This window comes from Sciurus vulgaris (assembly GCF_902686455.1).
Source record: "Sciurus vulgaris genome assembly, chromosome: 17".
Taxonomy (NCBI): Eukaryota; Metazoa; Chordata; class Mammalia; order Rodentia; family Sciuridae; genus Sciurus; species Sciurus vulgaris.
The window spans coordinates 23,480,996-23,498,973 of NC_136478.1; the positions used below are offsets into that span (position 1 = coordinate 23,480,996).

General features: G+C 36.6%; 1 protein-coding gene across 7 annotated transcripts in view; it reads left to right on the plus strand.

Annotated features, from left to right (window-relative positions):
- Positions 1–17,978, plus strand: part of CDH8 (cadherin 8) — a 350,895-nt gene that overhangs the window by 167,527 nt on the left and 165,390 nt on the right. For 6 of the 7 annotated variants that reach the window (XM_079118016.1, XM_079118019.1, XM_079118022.1 and 3 more), the window contains exon 4: positions 107–226. The exons of the other annotated variant lie outside the window; for it this stretch is intronic. In XM_079118016.1, coding sequence (XP_078974142.1) covers positions 107–226 — 120 coding nt within the window. The remainder of the gene's footprint in view (positions 1–106; positions 227–17,978) is intronic. 7 annotated transcript variants of the gene reach the window in all.

Here is a 17,978-nt window from a genome sequence, read left to right on the forward strand (position 1 = left end):
TTTATTCCCACACATGGATTTCTGTATGATATGCTGGGTGAAATTTAGTTCTTGGCAAAGAATAATGTGCTAATTATCACTTTTTTTTTCTTCTCGTTTTTATTAGGTACGTCTGTCACTAATGTAACAGCTACAGATGCTGATGACCCAGTTTATGGTAACAGTGCAAAGCTGGTTTATAGTATCTTGGAAGGGCAGCCTTATTTTTCCATTGAGCCTGAAACAGGTTTGTGGCCTACATTTTTAATTCTATTTACCATGTTTGTGCTTCAGGGAAACACTTTTCTTGGGATTTGGATTATGAAATATTCTGGTTAAATATGTCATCACCTGTACTCATACTATTTGAAAGTGCACTGTGAGGTCTGCAGTACATCTTACAACCATTTTGATACTGATGAAAACAAATGGCAGAGTCTTTGCAGAACACCACCTATTTCAAAGATGTTCTGACATGATTTTTCTTGCTGGAATAAGAGGTAAAAGGAAGTTATGCATCAGAGTGGTGTAAATATAGTTTCAGTCATTCATAGGCTGTATGGTACTTGTTAAGTTACTTCTTAAGTTTCAAGTCACACATCTATAAAATGGGCATGGAACCTACCTCCTAGTGTTAGAATGAAGATAAGATAAAGCAATAAATATACACATGCAGCACATGGCACAGGGAAATCATTCAATGTATGTTAGATGTTATTACCTTTGCCATTAGAGTCCTCATTTGTAAAATAGAATACTGATGTGTACCCTTTAGAGTTCTTATGAGTGTATTTTCTATTCAATATTAATTACAGCCAGTACTCTGAGTTGGTACGACTTTTATAAACGATGATGTAAGTTATTCTAAAAACAAACAAATAAGAATAAAAACATGTAAACATCTGTTTAGGTAAATAACTTCATAAAAACAATAGATTTTTGTACCTGAAGAGGTATTTTTCCAATTTTTTAAATTTAACAATATATTAAGAAAATAGCTCTTAAATCCTGTGGTATTTTGTTGTAGCATGTTTCAAAATTATTAATAACAACATTATTCTTAAAAATGATTTTTAATAAGAAGTATTAAAACCAGTACCTTTTTGTGTTTTTCTTTTGTGTCTGGTGGTTTTGTCTACAAATTTCTGTTATGAGGTGCAACTTTAAAACAGACCAATCACCACTGAGAAATCCAAATTTGAGAGTCTTTATTAAGCTAGCCAGCTGACTGTCTCACACAATGCCCCCAAAAATGGCTATTGGGAGAACAGCCCCAACCATAGGGTTATAGGGGTTCTTATACCAAAAATCACATCAATCATAAGTGTCTGTTGCTATGATTCAAAATCACAAACTAACATCATGAGATCATCAACAGAGGGGGAAGTGGGTCAAAATGAGCCTTACTTAAGTACAAACTAAAAAATGTTTACTAACATCCACACAATCACTGTTCACATGGTACATTGTTTAGGACCAATAGGAATCAAAAGAGAGCAACTTTTCATTACATGAGAATTGTCATTTTGTATTGCTAAACATGTCACGCTAAGTAACCAATGATGGGTACAGAGGCAGGTTGTTCCCATGGGAGAAGCTAAGCAATTGTTGATGGGTACAGAGGCAGGGTGTTCCCACGGGAGAAGCTTATTTCCTACGTAATATGGAGTCTTAGAGCAAAATGGAGTCTGTTTAGTCATTTCCCTTAGAGTCTGGCCTATAACACTCCCACAGAGCCAGATCTGTCAGCCCATCAAATTTTCCAAATAGAAAAATTCAATATATGGTATGTGCACACACACCTGCCCATATATTATTTATTTAATTTTAGCATTATTGAGATAAGTCGCCATGACTTGCCATTAAGTCAATTATTAATTAAATTAAAAATTTAAAGTTTCTCTGTGCTTTTTTTTTAAATTCAAGGAGTAAAATCCTCATGCATTTAAAAGTAAGAAAAAGTACATTTATTCATAAGTAGGTCATGGCTTAAAATTGAACTTAGATTTGGAAACAGTAAGGCACTCTTGTAAAGTGCATTAATTGCAGGTATGATTGATTATATATTCTTCCTCAGCCAGGAAGGAAACATGTCATAAATTCTATCTCATTGGGCCCCTGGATCACCCTGGAGAAGTGGCAGAGCAAGCAGTCAGCTCCAGGTTTTAAGAGAAAAGGAAGTCTGGAGATGTCCTATTACTTGGTCAAAGTTAGAGTGGCAGAGTTGGGAGCAGACTTAGGAATTGCCTCCAGGTCCCTAATTTCAAAGCTACTGTCTGATTTCTTTGAACTTGACTTCACCTTTCATAGTCAATAATTATGGCACAGGGGCTTCTTAAGACAGCAGTGTGCTAATTGCCTAAGTGCAGTTGAATAGTGTTCTTCTTCCCTCCTTGGCTGTTTGTTCACTGAGTCTTTTTGTTCATCCTTCTGACTATAATATAGATGTTAATCCAGCAGATTTCTTTTGAGCATTCACTATGTGTCAGGCACTGAATTAAACATAGGGAGAAAAAAAAAAAAAACATAGAGGCTGATCTGAGCTTGCAAATATCTCACAATCCCTTTTGGAAGACAGATTTTTCTTTCAACATAAATAAAGGGAGCACGGTGATTCCATTTAAATAATTTATATCTTAAGAATAAATCATGGTGATATGTAGATAATTAAAGTCCCCTCCCTGCTAGTTAGAAGATTTGGGCAATTTTAGGCTTTATTGATATATAAGTACATCTATATGTGTATGTGTATATATATATACACATACATGCAGAAATATATATCTCCATTTCTTTAATTAAATATTGTCAGTCATATCTAATATTACATCTTTACTCAGCATAAACAGTATCTAAACACACAATTTTAACTTTATAATTTACAATATGAAACATACAAAAGTATCTGATTTATATTTTAGAAGATGATTTATCCCAGCACTATCATGTATAATGTTATGGAGAGAAATTATGCTTGAATAATTCACATAGTAGTTGCTTAATAAATGTTGGGTGAGTAAGGTTGCAGTTTTAACTAAAGCAGTCACAAAAAGTTGGTAATCAGCAAAGAGTAAGCCTGTATTCTATAGCTGAAACTGACATATATATGATTGAAATCTAAAAAGTTTGGTGTAAATATCTGAATAATTATACTTGCATGTGTTCAAATGAAAGTGGAAAGTATTTAATTGTTCCCATAGATTATAAATTTGATTCTTTGAGACCCTTTCTTTCTTTGTCTTTTCTGAAACTGATATGAATGTATGTGTGTGTGTGTGTGTGTGTGTGAGAGAGAGAGAGAGAGAGAGAGAGAGAGAGAGAGAGAGAGAATTAGAGCCACACAGAAACAGATGGAGAACACTGTTTAAAAATTTTCTATTAGAAAAATATAGAAAAAAATGGACAGAGAGCACGGAACATTTGGACTTTTAATTTTGTGAACATATGGAATTTCATACACTTTCTGGTGACCAAAAGATGTGTATCACTTAAGTAATCTGTGAAATAGATGCTGAGACAGAGTTAGCAGTACAAGTGACTTATTCTTATTGGGGATTTATGTCTACGAAAGATAAAGGAGGTAGGAAAAAGCCTGTGCAGAGAAGTCCCCCATATCAGATGCAGATCTGCTGCACAAGCAAGGACAGAAGAAGAAGCAGGATAAAGTAATGTGAGTCTGACAACATCTTGGCCAAACCCATGGGGATTCTTGGAGCAAAAATGACCCTTAGGAGTCCCATGTTGCAGAAAAGGGGCCAGGCTGTATCACACCCACCATGCCCAGTCACTGACTGACAAGAGAGGGGCTTGCTTGAATTCCTCAGCTGATTGCACTCCTTGGCAAGTTCTTGAAATTCACGCAGTGAGCCTCTGACTGTCACAGCATCCACACTGAAAGAAAAGAGATAGCAACTTCTTACCATACCAAATAAGTGAATATAATGTTAAACACCAATAATATGCAGGATTGTGCTTGGTGAATAAACTGGTGGTGGGAGTTTTAGTAGGTACATGTATTTTTAACAAATGTATGCCATGCCTCAAAATTATTAGGATGGTTCACTAATTTTGACCAGACATTTAAAATTCTAGTACCATAAAGAAAATTACACTAATGAGCAGACTCCTTATATAAGACTAACGTGCTTCTGAAAGAGTGCCTGAAACATTGACTCCATACTTGATTGGTCTGCCCAAGACTTCATAAAGTAACACCCACAGTATTCCTGGGACATGAAATACTGGCTCTGTACTGGTGGATATTACCACTTAGGTGGGCTTATCCTCCATTTCATTTATCCCAAGATGCTGGCCAATCCAGGAAACATTAGACCTATAGCTAGAGTGGTCAAGGCCATGGTAGTGAATCCTCCCTCCCAGGCTATCCAATGCTGCCACCTTCATGATCTTCACAGAGAAGACAGTTGTCCATAGACTACTGTCATCAGATTCTTGATGCTAGAATATTTTCAATAAGGAAAAAAGAAACAAAATCCTTTATGTATCTTGCTTATTCCTGATAAGAATGCTCTGAGCAGCACTCTCAACTTGGGAAAGAAATAAATTCTGCTGCCCCCTTGCTTACTGCATTCCCACTTTATGGAATTATGTTCTGTTGTCATAACAATCTCTCTGCCTTAGGGAGAGCTCCTTTGCTTATTTCAGGTATCAGCTTCAGACCACAGAGAGATTTGACGTTTGTTCTATTTAATTTTCTTGTTTGAGCTTAACTAAATCAGTAATTGTCTTGTCTATAGACTCTTTGTATTTTAAAGTCAGTTACCATACCCAGAATATATAGTCTGGGAAAGAATGAAGCTTGTCTTATTTGTTGATTTTGTATTCCTATTCCTAGGAGGTTGTCTGGCACCTAAAAGTATGTGAATACGTTGCTGAGAGAAAAGAAAGGATGAGGGAGAGGGAGGAAAGGAATAGAAGCAATGGAAGGATAGAGAGTTGAAGTAAGAGCAAATTATTAGACAGAGAAAAACTTGCTCATAATTCATAGAAAAGGTGTTAAAAGATCCCTCTGGGAAATTCTATTGTGTACTCTTTCTGTTTCTCTGATAAAAAGAATATATTTTAACTTCAAGTATTACCACTTTTTGTTTGAAATTCATATAGGACAAACACTTATGCCATTTTCAAATCTAATATTATGCCTTAAGTATCCAAGGCAGCAGAGTACTGTTCTTGTGTTGCAAAAATGAGCTGTGAGACCATGATAATCACTGGCCCAGATTACCTTCTAGGTCACGTGGGAAGGAAGATTCAGGGTCCAGTAAATGAGAAAGGAATGGATATTAATGTATCTTCCTATTTCAGAGGTCCTTGTGATAGCACTACTACTTCTACTGTTAATAATAATGACATCAACAATAAAAAAAATATTGTGTTTGTACATCCTCCCCGTTTGACAGAGCACTAAACCAACTTGCAGAGGGAAGAATTTCTGTCTCCATTTGCAAATGATAGAATCCTGTTTCAGAAAGAACAAGGTAAAATGTTGTCCCATTTTTAGATGAAATTCTCTGTCAAATTATAACAACAGAATGGGAACAAGAACATAAGCAGCCACCTCACTTATTGAACACTTATTATGTTCTTGGCACTGTGCTAATCGTGTTTGCATGCATTATCGAATTTTTATTAACTTATTCCACACACTATTTGAAAGGAGGTGGCAATGTCATCTCAGTTTTAATGATTAGAGAACAGTCAGACTTGATCCATTTCTTGCCGAAGGTGTTTGAAGCATGATTTAAAGTGAAACTGATTGATTCCACATCCGAATTTTTTGACATTCTCTTATACTCCCATTTGACTTCCAATGTAGCTCACGCCAGGGTACGTTACTAGTTTGGTGAGGAACCTATAGAACTTGGAAGCAGTTCTTACCCATAGGCATAGGAAACTGTACTGTCGGAGATGTTAGGCAGTAGTAATTGTACGATGAATCGTCATTTTTATGAATAGCTTTTATTATTTCATTTCAAAGGCTGAAAATAGCTTATTTGAATTCTAAAAATGCTTTCTTTTTTTAAATGCCTATTCCCTCCCTGCCACCCCCCAAACCATATGTTTTCTTGTAACATTTTGGGCACAGACTGGGAGAGATGTGGCATTTATTTAAAAAGCACTAATTTGAGAACAGTAGTGAGGAAACACTTGTGGTCCATCCTAAGTCATTGAAGATGGAAAGTAAATGAAATGTGAAACAAGTGCATAATAAATGCTTAATTATCGAAGGAAAACAGGGTAAAATTTCAGGACAGTCCAAACTTTGCTCCAGGCAACCCAGAGTATGAAAAATCACCTGTTTAAAAATAAACTAACTTAATTCATTGACCTTTTTTTGAAACTCAGACTATCTTTCTTCATTGGCTACAAATAACATTTGTCTCAGTGTAACCTGTAAAAAAGAGCTAAGGGGAAAAATACTGCTTGGGGAAAAAAAAAAATCCATGTAATGAATGGTTCTCTTTTAGAAAAATCAAGATAATACATGGAGTCTTCATGGAATGCCTTCACAGAATTGAGTCATTTTTAAGCCTTCTGAGTCAAAGTGATAAATTGCAAACACACTGGGTGTCTTTTTAATCAGGATTGCATAGATTACCGTTTCTACTGCCAAGGGACCAGCTAAAGAATTTGCTTAGTGCAGTTCTTTGAGAAGCAGTATACAGATAAATTCAGGCAGACCCACAATGCTGAGATATATATTGATAGTTGGGAATGTCTTCATATTTCACATTAATTGGCATTTGGTCACCATTTATATTCTAAGTCATGTTTCAGGCACTAGAGGTGAAGTGCTAGGAATGATACATACTGAATATATATTAAAAATTGTGAGGTTTAACTATAGAACATTATATCATACACAAAATATATATGTACATGTATATATATATATGTATATATTTATAAATAATCTTGGGCTCATGATATAGGGATGAAGGGGTGTCAAGTAAGCAAACTTGAGTGGAAAGAGGAGACAGATGCTTCCTAGATGCTTCCTAGTTGCTTCCTGGAAGCTGTACCTCTTGCCTTATTCAACAGATGCCACCATCTAATTATTGGGAAATAATAGCTGTGGCATAGTTGAGACGAGAGAGTATGCCCACAGGTTCTATATAGGAATAAATCACAAGTTCAGCCTGTCCTCTGAAGATGGCTTATGTGTCTTCCTCCTTCCTACAGCAGTGACATTGCACTCATGGGAATGGCACGTAATTCTAAGGACCACCATCGATCATATCCTGTTCTGCACGTTTGAGGGAAGCAAGTTGCTCTTTATTGGTTACCTACTCTGTGCTGTTTCTGCAGCTTTCTCAGTAACTATGTAAAATGGGTGTTACCATCCTCTATCTTTACTTTGCATGAAAATAAATAAAAGCACTGGGTAGATTAACTTCTGGAAAGTTAGTAAAAGTCAGCGGAGATGGGCTTTGTGATCATATCTGTCCACTTTCACATTCTGCGGTATTAAACTTCGTATGTGCAAATGCAGGCGATTGTGAGGAGAGGCAGGGAAAAATCAATGAGTTCAGAAGAAAAAGGAGAAAGAAAAGGAACAGAGCGAGTGCTATAACACTTTGATGCTCTCATTTAAATTAAGGTTTATTTCTGATTAAGCAAATCATTACTTATTAATCATCTCCACTCTCAGGGACAAAAAGATGTATGAAATAGACATAGACCTGAATTTGTAGAGTTCACAGAATTACAGAGCTACTAAATAATTAGGTTCATAACTGTTTATGCTATAAGTGGATATTTTCTTGTTTATTGCCCAAAGGGCTGTGAGGAAAACATGTAAGGTAATAAAATAGATGGTTATGGATTGTTATTTGAATAATAGAGTTGGATTTCATGAAAGGAGAGTGGGACATTAACAGAATATTCTTTAATAACTAGAGTAATTAGTTTAGATTCATTTGATGTGGAGGATTCAGGTGATTGGGGTGGGGGAGCTAAAGGTAGGTCTATTTGCAAACAGAAGTCAGGATCAGCAAAATCAGTCCTCATCCCTCAAAATCTTTCCACTTACCGTAGAATTCTGATTTAAAAGCAATCCTAAACCTAATACAGAAAATATAATGGAAATATTTTTTCCCTTATGGTTAGAAAATTATGTGATTATATCATGGAAGTAAAGGAACATTTCCACTTATACTTTTTAAAAAAATGCTTGAAGAATAAACAGGTTAGTCAAACTCCTATTTACCTGCTATTTTGTTTAGAATAAGCAGAAAGGACCCAATTTTTGAGTTTCCATGAAAAGGGACTAAGAACTCTGTGTCTATATAAATAAAACAAAGAAAAAACTAAAAGATATGATTTAGGCATTATGCTAGAGTCACTTTATAGTGTGTGATCATGTGTAATTTACCATTCAAAGTCTTATGCCTGATTATTTTACTATAAGCGAGGCAGGTTTTTTTTTTTTTTTTTTTTTTTTTTTTTTTTTTTTTTTTTTTTTTACCTTTAGTTCATTCTATTTTATTTTTTAGTACGAGGGATTGAACCCAGGTGCGCTTATCCCCTGAGCCTCACTCCCAACACTTTTTTTATTTTCTATTTTGATTTGGGGAATCGCCACTAAGTTGCTGAGGCTGGCTTTGAACTTGTGATCCTCCAGCCTTTGCCTCCTGAGCTGCTAGAATTACAGGAGTGCACCTCTGCACCCAGCTTAGGCTATTTTATATGACCATGAAAACCATAAATTTGGAATTTAGTAAATTTGCGATTTTAGTGTTCACAGGTTTAGAGTTTAAGTGGTTGGTAAACGTAAGCATAGCTAAAATTGTGCATGTATGTGTGTGTGTGTGTATCTGTACACATACATATGTGGAGAGTTTCCTTAAAGGTATTTTCCTTGTGTGGTAAAGTTTTATTGTGTGTGACAACTCTGTTTCCATTCCATTAAGTAAATAGTGTTACTATGGTATTGTCTATCTTAGAAGCCACCTTTGCACTCTGACACCTGGTATCTCTTAAAGACAGAAAATGAGATTGCCTAATTTTAATAAAAATATTTTTTAAAAGAACTATATTTGCATGATGGAACAACAAAAATTTTATGTCTTTTTTGTTCCTCACTAAATGGAGTACAAATTAGCAACCCTGCACAGATAAGGAAAATAGAAGACACTGTGTGCCAAGCCTTGGACAGTAAAGCTCTAAAACATTTAGTAATCGAAAGAGCTGGGAAGGGTTCTTGCTGGTCCTCAAATCCTCCTTTGCAAATGGGGTCAAGGAAAGAAGTGGTCCCATAAAATTATTACAAAATTAACTTTGTTCTCTCTCTGTGACATCAATTGAAACATTGGAGTTCAGATCTGAGGCACTATCCAGGTATCATTCTTAACAACATATTTTACTAACTTTACAAAGTCCTACCTTTAAAAATCTTTCCCTTATGGGGTTACTGCACAAAAATTATAAATAATCAGGTAACGAGAAGATGTTTGTAAATGTAGTACTGGTTGTAGGCTTTTTGTTAGTATATATTTCTGGAATTGTCTTTCAATAGTTAGAAGGAAAAGATCTACCCCCTACCATGTTCTCTTGTCCATCCACCAATTATATCAAATTGCAATAATTAAATATTAGAATCACCATAGAAAATCTATTCCTATATGACATCACTTTCTATATTGTTTGAAAATAGACTTGGGGGAAAATACATTTTAAAAAAGATTTGTCTTATTTACAACTCATATGAATGGTAAAGTAATAAGACTTCTACACTCTGGAAAATAGTTGCTGAAGACTTTTTAATTAAAGTAAATGGGGGGAAATGCTAGAAGGAAACAAAGGGCAGACATGAGTTTTTATTACATCCAGAAATTTGTTTTGAACAAAGCTAAGTACCTGCATGGTCAGTGCTGCTGAGAGAAAGATTCAAGGTGGTTGCTGAGTGGTTTTGAATTTCAGAGGAAACAACACTGTGTGAGGTCATCAATGTGAACTTCAGAGGCAGGTGCAACTGTTGCCCTAATATTCCCTAGATCCATGACCTTGACTAAGACATTTCATGTCCCCAAATCTTAATTCTTTCTATATTAAGGGTGAATGATCATAGCTACTTTTCAGTACTCTTATAGGGTTCAAATGGAGATATGCAGCATATAGCTTCCACTGAGTTTCCTTACTTCTAAAGTTAGAATTTACATTGAAGTGCATTAGCTCATACCACACACTTGGATTTGTATCTTTCAATACTGGGCTACACCATGTATGTGTGCCTGTATGTGCACACATGTACTGGGGATTGAACCAAGGTCTCGTGCTTGCTAGGCAATTGCTCTACCACTGAGCCACATCCCCAATCCAGGGCCACAGTGGAACTGAAAATTATTGATAACATAGATCTCTGGCTTGAAAATAAATTTGGATGGAAAGTTGAGTTTTGTCCTGTTTAATACAAAATAAAACCACCCTTATTGTTTTGGTGGAGCATCTCTTCAGTACAGGGCTCATATCTGGTATTCAGACATAGGAGCAACTGATCAGAAGTGGCATTTCTAAACCGCTCCTCACCCTATTCGCCCCCCCACAGTAGATGATCCTGCTTCTGCATATTTGCTGCACTAGTGCAGTTGTTGAGTTGACAAAGGACTGTCTTTCTCTGCACTGACTACCAACACCTGTCTCTGAGTCAATTTGCCTCATTTTTTAATGCAACCATTTCAATAAATGTCAAGGTGCTGAATTTCCACATGTGCAAATATTTATGTAAGAATGAGAATAAGCACAATAGTAATTTGATCCTAAGGTATTCAGAATGTTTCACAGGCATAAATTAATGACACCACACAGCTCCCTGTTAAGTAGGGCAGTACCATTTGGGCTCTTGAGCATTCTGGGGCCAGAGTTTTCCATCGTGAAGGTGAAGAGGTGCAAAAAGTCAGCTCTAATCCTCCATGCATCTTCAAAAGACATCTGCAGAAAGTATTACTTGTGTGTGTTTATATGGAGTTTCTGCCTGAGTCCATTTTGTGCTGCTGTAACAGAACATAGCAGACTAGCTAATTTATAATGAACATAAATTTATTTTCTTACAATTCAAGAGACTAGGAAGTCCAGGATTAAGGCCATTGTATCTGTCAAGGGTCTTGATTACTGCATATTAAGATACCAATTACCAGAAAGGGAAAGACGGACAAAAGTAAAAGACAAATGCGGGTCAAATTTGTCACTTTTAAAGAAACCTACTCCTGCGTTAACAGCATTAATCCATTCCTGGGGACTAAGCCACCATGGCCAAATCATCTCTTAAAAGTTGCCTTCTTAATAATGTTGCAGGGGCAATTAAATTTCAACATGTGTTTTGGAAGGGACAAACAGTCAAACCATAGAAATTTCTTATAAGCTCATAGAGGAAAAATATATTTACTAAAGCTTTGAGTCAATGAAAATATTAAAATTCACTGAGAGACTGTTACTTACCAAGTACTGTTTTAGGGGCTGAGTCAACTTTGATTCACAGGAAAAGTCAATTCGTTTTTTGTCTTTTTGCTCCTAGTGGAATTCATGTAGGCAGAGGCTTTGATGGTTGGCTAAGAGAGAATAGGAGTGCCAACAGAGAGTGGTTGTTATTTTGCAAAGGCTGTTCAGGGAACTCTCACTAGTAATTTGACATTGGACAAAAGATATTATAGTGCTGTTTTCACAAATGAAGAGAGAATTAAAGAGATAAAGTGACTTGCTCATGGTCACACTGTCTATGATGTGCAACTGGGGTAGGTGCTGAGATTCTTATTTTAGGACTACCCTTTTATGACATAGAATGATGGGAAAAACTTATATATGGTATGGTGGTACTTATCAAAGTGCTCAGGGTAGTAAGCAAGGTGTTAGTCATATATTTTGGAGTGGGAAAGTTTTGAGCAAGATATTTTTACAGTAAAAAGGATGTTTAAAGCCTCGGAGACCAAATTTCAACAAAGTGAAGAAATCAAAGCAGATTCAAACATAAAAACAAAAGAATCTGTAGAAAGAAAATTTGGTCTGATAGATGTTACAAGAGAGTGGTGCACAACATGATAGCTGTGTTCAAATAGGAAGGCATTAATTTGCTTTTCAGCAGCTGTTGAATTTGTGTTGCGGTATTTGCATCATTGTTTGGTGGACAAGAGACCTGTGCCCTATTTATCTTTACACCTTCAACCCGTAATGCAGGGCCTATCTCCTTGGAAATACTCTCTCAAAGGCCATCACTTTGAATGACATTATCCAATCTTACACAAAGATGAAGAACTAAAGGGAGTAGAAGTTAACTTGACTTCTCTTGCCCTGCTGTGGGTGTGTAAAAAACTAGAGCTAAGTTAGGAGTGTTTTGACAGAGTAAACACAGTATGAAAAATCACAAAGGAAAAAACAAATGTTGATTTATTTATTGATTCCCTCTCATAGTTTTTCTTTGGATATTAAGTTCACCTATACTAGAAATGAACCCATAGAATTCCTTTATTATATGATATCATTTGCATGCATAAAGACCAGGAGGTTTATGGAATTTTATTTGCCTCTAAATATATTCAAGAAAAAAACAACAACTAATTTTACACTTTGAGAACATCAAATGATCAGACAAACAGCTATGGAAAGAATGATTGATAGGTTCAGAAATAATCAATGGCTTCCCCTTGTCTTTGGAGTCCTTTGGGGGAATATTTGGCAATAAGTTCTAGCAAAAGAGAAAGAAAAATAAACTGATTAAAGATCCTGGTAATCAGTGCAATCTGCCTCTATTTATGGCACAATGTATTTTGATGTGCTCTTTGGGCTCTCAGGAAATGTACATTTTAGGCAAGAATGGATAAAGAAATTCCACTGCTTAGTGAGAAGACTTTTGAATTTGGAGTTTGAAAATTCTGGATTCTGACATCACTGACTAGCAATATGACTGAGTAATTTGTTTTACCATAACTCAAAGATGTAAGAAATGTATATTTTTCAGGCAACCTCCCGCCTTTTTTTTCCTGATTGAATCCCTTGATGATCTCAGAGACAAAAATATTAATGTTCTTCATGTAACATGTCAGTGAAATTCTGATAGCAGGGTGAGTGATATACACAACATCACCCAAAGCAGAAATGTCAGTTAGAAACACACTTATGCCTTGATCTCAGTCCATGTTTGCTTTCTTTGTATCATGACTTTCCTGATAGGTTTTACACTCATCTGCACATATAGATGTTACTTCTCTAACGGGTATGTTATTTTGTATTACACTGTATAAGAGATGATGAGCCAAGTGGTGATTGCAAATTTCTCAGAAATCGGTGGTCGCTTGCGATCTTTGTATCCTGAGGACGAAAACACAAAGCCTAAATAGAAAAATCTCAGACCTTGTCATTACCACGAATGGCTAAGAGTTGGAAGGAACCTGTCTCCCACCTGCAGTGGGTATCTGTGCTGTAGGGAACCCTAGGCAGAGTCCCCAGCCAAACCCAGACCCGACAAGTAGAAGATAATTAGTGAATAACTACTGAATTGAGTTGAAAGATGTGGCATTTAGAGACTGACTGAACTCCATTCACCCACATATTCACATACCAAATATTTATTCCCAAAACAGGTATCTTCACTTAGATTTACTGAGACAAAGGCATTCAGAGGAGTGGACGCACAATAGCCAAAGAAGGAAGGAACAGAGAGTGATAACAGGTTGATAAAAATCAGGATGCAAAATTCAAGGGAAAAATCATATATTTTTTTAAAATCCCAGTGCAAAGTTAAAATGCATATTTATTATAGTATTTAAATTTTAATATAAAGAACAAAAGGCATAAGACATTCAATGCATTTGAAGAAGCCGTGCTCTGACGTAGTTTGACAACTGTCACAAAGGGAACAACCTATTTATAAAACCTGCTCTTCCTAACCCTCTGTATGGTAACTCTATTAACTAGAACCTCTCCTTCACTTTCCACTCTAACTGGTTTTGCCTCCGGCTTGCCTCCTAGGAAGGTCAGACTAGGCCTCTTGTTTATACTGGCCTAATTATTTCAGTCCTGAAGGAACAGAGAGATCCATCCCCCTAAACTTGCCTCTCTGTCATGGGGCATAATCATAACTTCGATGACAACATCCACAGAAGGCCTGGGTCAATCATAATAAAAATATTCTTTCCATATATGAGAATCACTGATAATGAATGAGTCTTACAGACTCTATCGATCATCTCAGAGTTTTCTCTAGCAAGTGAGTCGCACTCTGTCCCACACGTGTAAAGGGGGAAGGCCAGACAGTGCATGAATGTGGAGCCTGGCTCTTCTGTTTCATAGGCCTGTACACGCCATTCTCATTCAGAGTGTGCAGGTTATGAAGTCCGTCCCCTATACCCTTCCTTGTGCTTGACATGTATTAACTGCTTGATAAATACTTGTGAAATGCCAGACTCAGTCCTTGTCCATGATTTACCATACAGATTCTTCCCTTCTTTCTGTATAAAATAAATCTTAGGTTATTTTTTTTTTTCTTTTCTTTTTGTTTGTCCCATGGACCTTCTTTGCCCTGTAAATGGACACATAAAGGTATCGATGACAGGAGTACCAATGATTTTTTCAGACCAATATCAAAAAGATAAAAAGAAAAAAAGAAAAAAACAATACCATAACTAGAAACAGCGATTATAGGCAAGAGTGTTGTGCCACTAAGCTGGTGACATGTCTTGCAGACATGCAGTCTGATGAAGTGGGACTCAAGCAGCAGCATTGTCTGAGAGGAGACCTGATGGGAGGAGGAGGAGGAGGAGGCAAATTCTATTTTTCGAGATAATGTGAAGGAAAGGAGGGAAGTCACAGTGCTGGGAAGAAAGAGATTCTGTACCCCAAAGAAGAATGTAGGAGGATTTCAAAAGCAGAATTTGCAGAATGGAACAAAAGGCTGGAGGAGGATATTGGACCATAGGGAACAAAAGGAGTGTGAGGAGATTATCCTGGGTTAGTTATGAGTATACAGATACCTTGAATTATTGTGAAAGAATGAAGTTGTCAGAATTTGAAGTGGCTCTTGCATGCGACTCCTCTCAGTACCTGAACACCTTTACTTTTGTGTGTATCAATGTTTTATAAACTTCTTTGACTGACAAGGGAAAAACCAGTAGAAATAGGAGAGTGGTAGGTAGCTGCAAAACCTTTCTTGTTAGTTCAGTCTGTCTCCTCATTTTTACTGAGGAGGATTTGTCCAGTCGTCCACACATACCTGGTGCCCATTGAGGCGGCTGCCACGATGGAAGTAGTTGAAATAGCTGTGTCCTCTGACCTGTTTCAAGGCAGTAGAAGCAACTGTTGCCCTGCTTTGCAACAACCTTATGCTCTACATGTGACCTTGGGGGTCGTTGTCATTGTTGTGGTACTGATAGGCTAATTACTATTATTTAAATTATTAAATATTTCACACTCATAAGCTTTGTTAATGATCATCTTAAAATAAAAAGCCTATAGGACACAAACTGTCTTCATGAAGCAAAAGAGAGATCAGGCACACAGAGATGTTAAGAAAATTTCCCAGGTTACTCATAGCGCCTGGAAGTGAAAAGGCCAGAAATCAAATCCAATGTGTGGTATCAAATCCAGGCTCTTAAAAACCATGTCCTACTTGGCAGGCTATGATCAATATGACACGGCATGCCTGACTGAAATCTAGGGCTAGCGGGTTCCTCTAGCATGAGAAGCAAGAGGACCATTTTAACAATTGGAGATAACACCAATTTGAAAATTTGTTTTGAGTATAACTGTTATAATCTGTTAGCATAAATAGTACTATGTTAGGTACTATTTCATATAATCTCAGGTGGGTGTTTCTATCGCCAAGTTATAAATGAGACAGAATTTTAAGAGTTGAAAATAACAACTGAACTTTATTTAGATTCAGTTTTTAATTCTGGCTCCATTTCTTAGTAGGCAAAACCAGAGCACATGCTTTATCTCATCGACAACCCTACTGTTCTTATCTGCTTGTGCTATGAATTGCTAAGAGAAAGCATTCAATTTTATAGCAACTTTCACTCTGCTTTTTTGAACCATCCATTCTTATACATATAATTAGTTATTGGAATTATGGCTTCAGGAAAGAATAGTGCCATCATGTTCTTCACAGAAATAATTCCACTTGATTGAGGAGTCCCCGGGAGTGTTTTCATTTAGGGGAAAAGAAATTTCACCTTAATTCTGAATAGGAATAATTACAAGTATTTAAATGTAACTCAAATTTGGCAATTTAAGTTGCATCAGTTATTGGCTAGCCATGTTTTGATACTGGAAACAGTGGCCTGTGCAGAATTATCTAACAGGGGAATCCAAGAGCCAGGATAGGAAAAAGTCATAGGCTAAAGCCAGTATGCACCTTGTATGTAAAAATAAAGAGATGGAGGATGATTGTTAATTCATTTGCAAGATTTCATCTGTTATTCCATATGGATTTGGATATAGACATGTCTGTGATCTGTACAGTGTGATAATTAAGAATTTGTTTTTTTTAGTATAAGGACATACCTCTTTATAAAACAGGAAATCCATGTGTAAGGAAGCAATTTTTACACTTTGAATGATCCTCAGTGGTCTGATTTAAACCTTTCAAGCCTGCTGTTCTCTAGCAAAAACTAAATGCTCAAATACCAATGATGCTCGGCACATAGAGGTTAATGCATAAAACCTGTAGGAAAAAAGTCATCTATCAGACTCATCAAGATGCTGTGATGGCATAGGAGGAGATTGTTGGACAAACATCTTACTAAGCATTCTGTGGAGATTTTTTAGCAAGAGTGCATATTATTTTATTAATATTTCAAGAGCAAAATTTTAGAGACAGATTTGAATCCTTGTTCAACCACAGTCTATGGTACTTTCCCCAAGACCCTTTTCACAGCCTAATACTCATATGATACTACATTTTCAAATTCTGGAAAAGGACTTAAGTTTTCCTATCATCTATTATAGTAGAATTTGGATGTTGTAACTATACATTTACCTAGAGAAATAACCACAGGACCTCAAAAGTAACATGACTGGAGCACCATTGATTGGTGAAGCATATTTATCAAGGTAATTGTTTTTTCAAGAATTCATCCTCAAGTAATGAAGTTCTTGAAATATTGCTAGGATGCATAGTCCATCAGTGCTACCCCTTTATCAAGGATTCCTGAGGATATGTGAAATATTAGAACACTGCACCTCGAATTTATACAGAGACATTTATTTAATAACTCACCTGTAAATTATGAAATGGGTAAAAGATGTAGAGAAACAATGTAACCCACGGGTTCTTTGGTCTACAAAACACACCCACCTCACTGGCATGCACTGAAGTGTTAAGCTGTTCCTTCGGCCAATTTATAACCTTAACCTGTGACTCTCAGGTTGTCATGGACTGGAACAACACTTCATCCTTGAGGGCAGTAGACTTGGGGTCAGATCCTCCATTGTGTGACTATCTCTGTAAACATCTCTGGTTCTCAGAGACAGAAAAAATTATTAGTGCTTATCAAGTGCTTTCATACTTAATAATTAAGTCCCCAAAGCAGTTCAAAATGTTCCAAATATGAGTTTTCTCTGCTTTCTCTTCTTCCATTTCTTTGTATTCCCTCCTACTTTCTCTCTTCTGTTTATATTAGTTTCTTCCCTCTACATATCTATAGAAAAACTGCTGTGATGGTTTAGATATAAGGTCCCCGCCCCAAACTCATGTGTGAGACAATGTAAAAATGTTCATCGGTGAAATGATTAGATTATGAGCAACTTAACCTACTCAGTGTGCTGGGCCATGAATATGGGTTAACTGGGTGGCAACTGTAGACAGGTAGGATGTGATTAGAGGAAGTAAGTCACTGGAGGTTTGCCTTTGAGGTTTACATTTTGTCCCCCTGAGCACAACTTTCTCTGCTTCCTGTTGCCATGTTCTGAGCTGCTTTCTTCTGCCACACTTTTGCCATGTTGTTCTGCCTCACCCAGGGCCCAGAGCAATGGAGTGGACTGACGGAGGA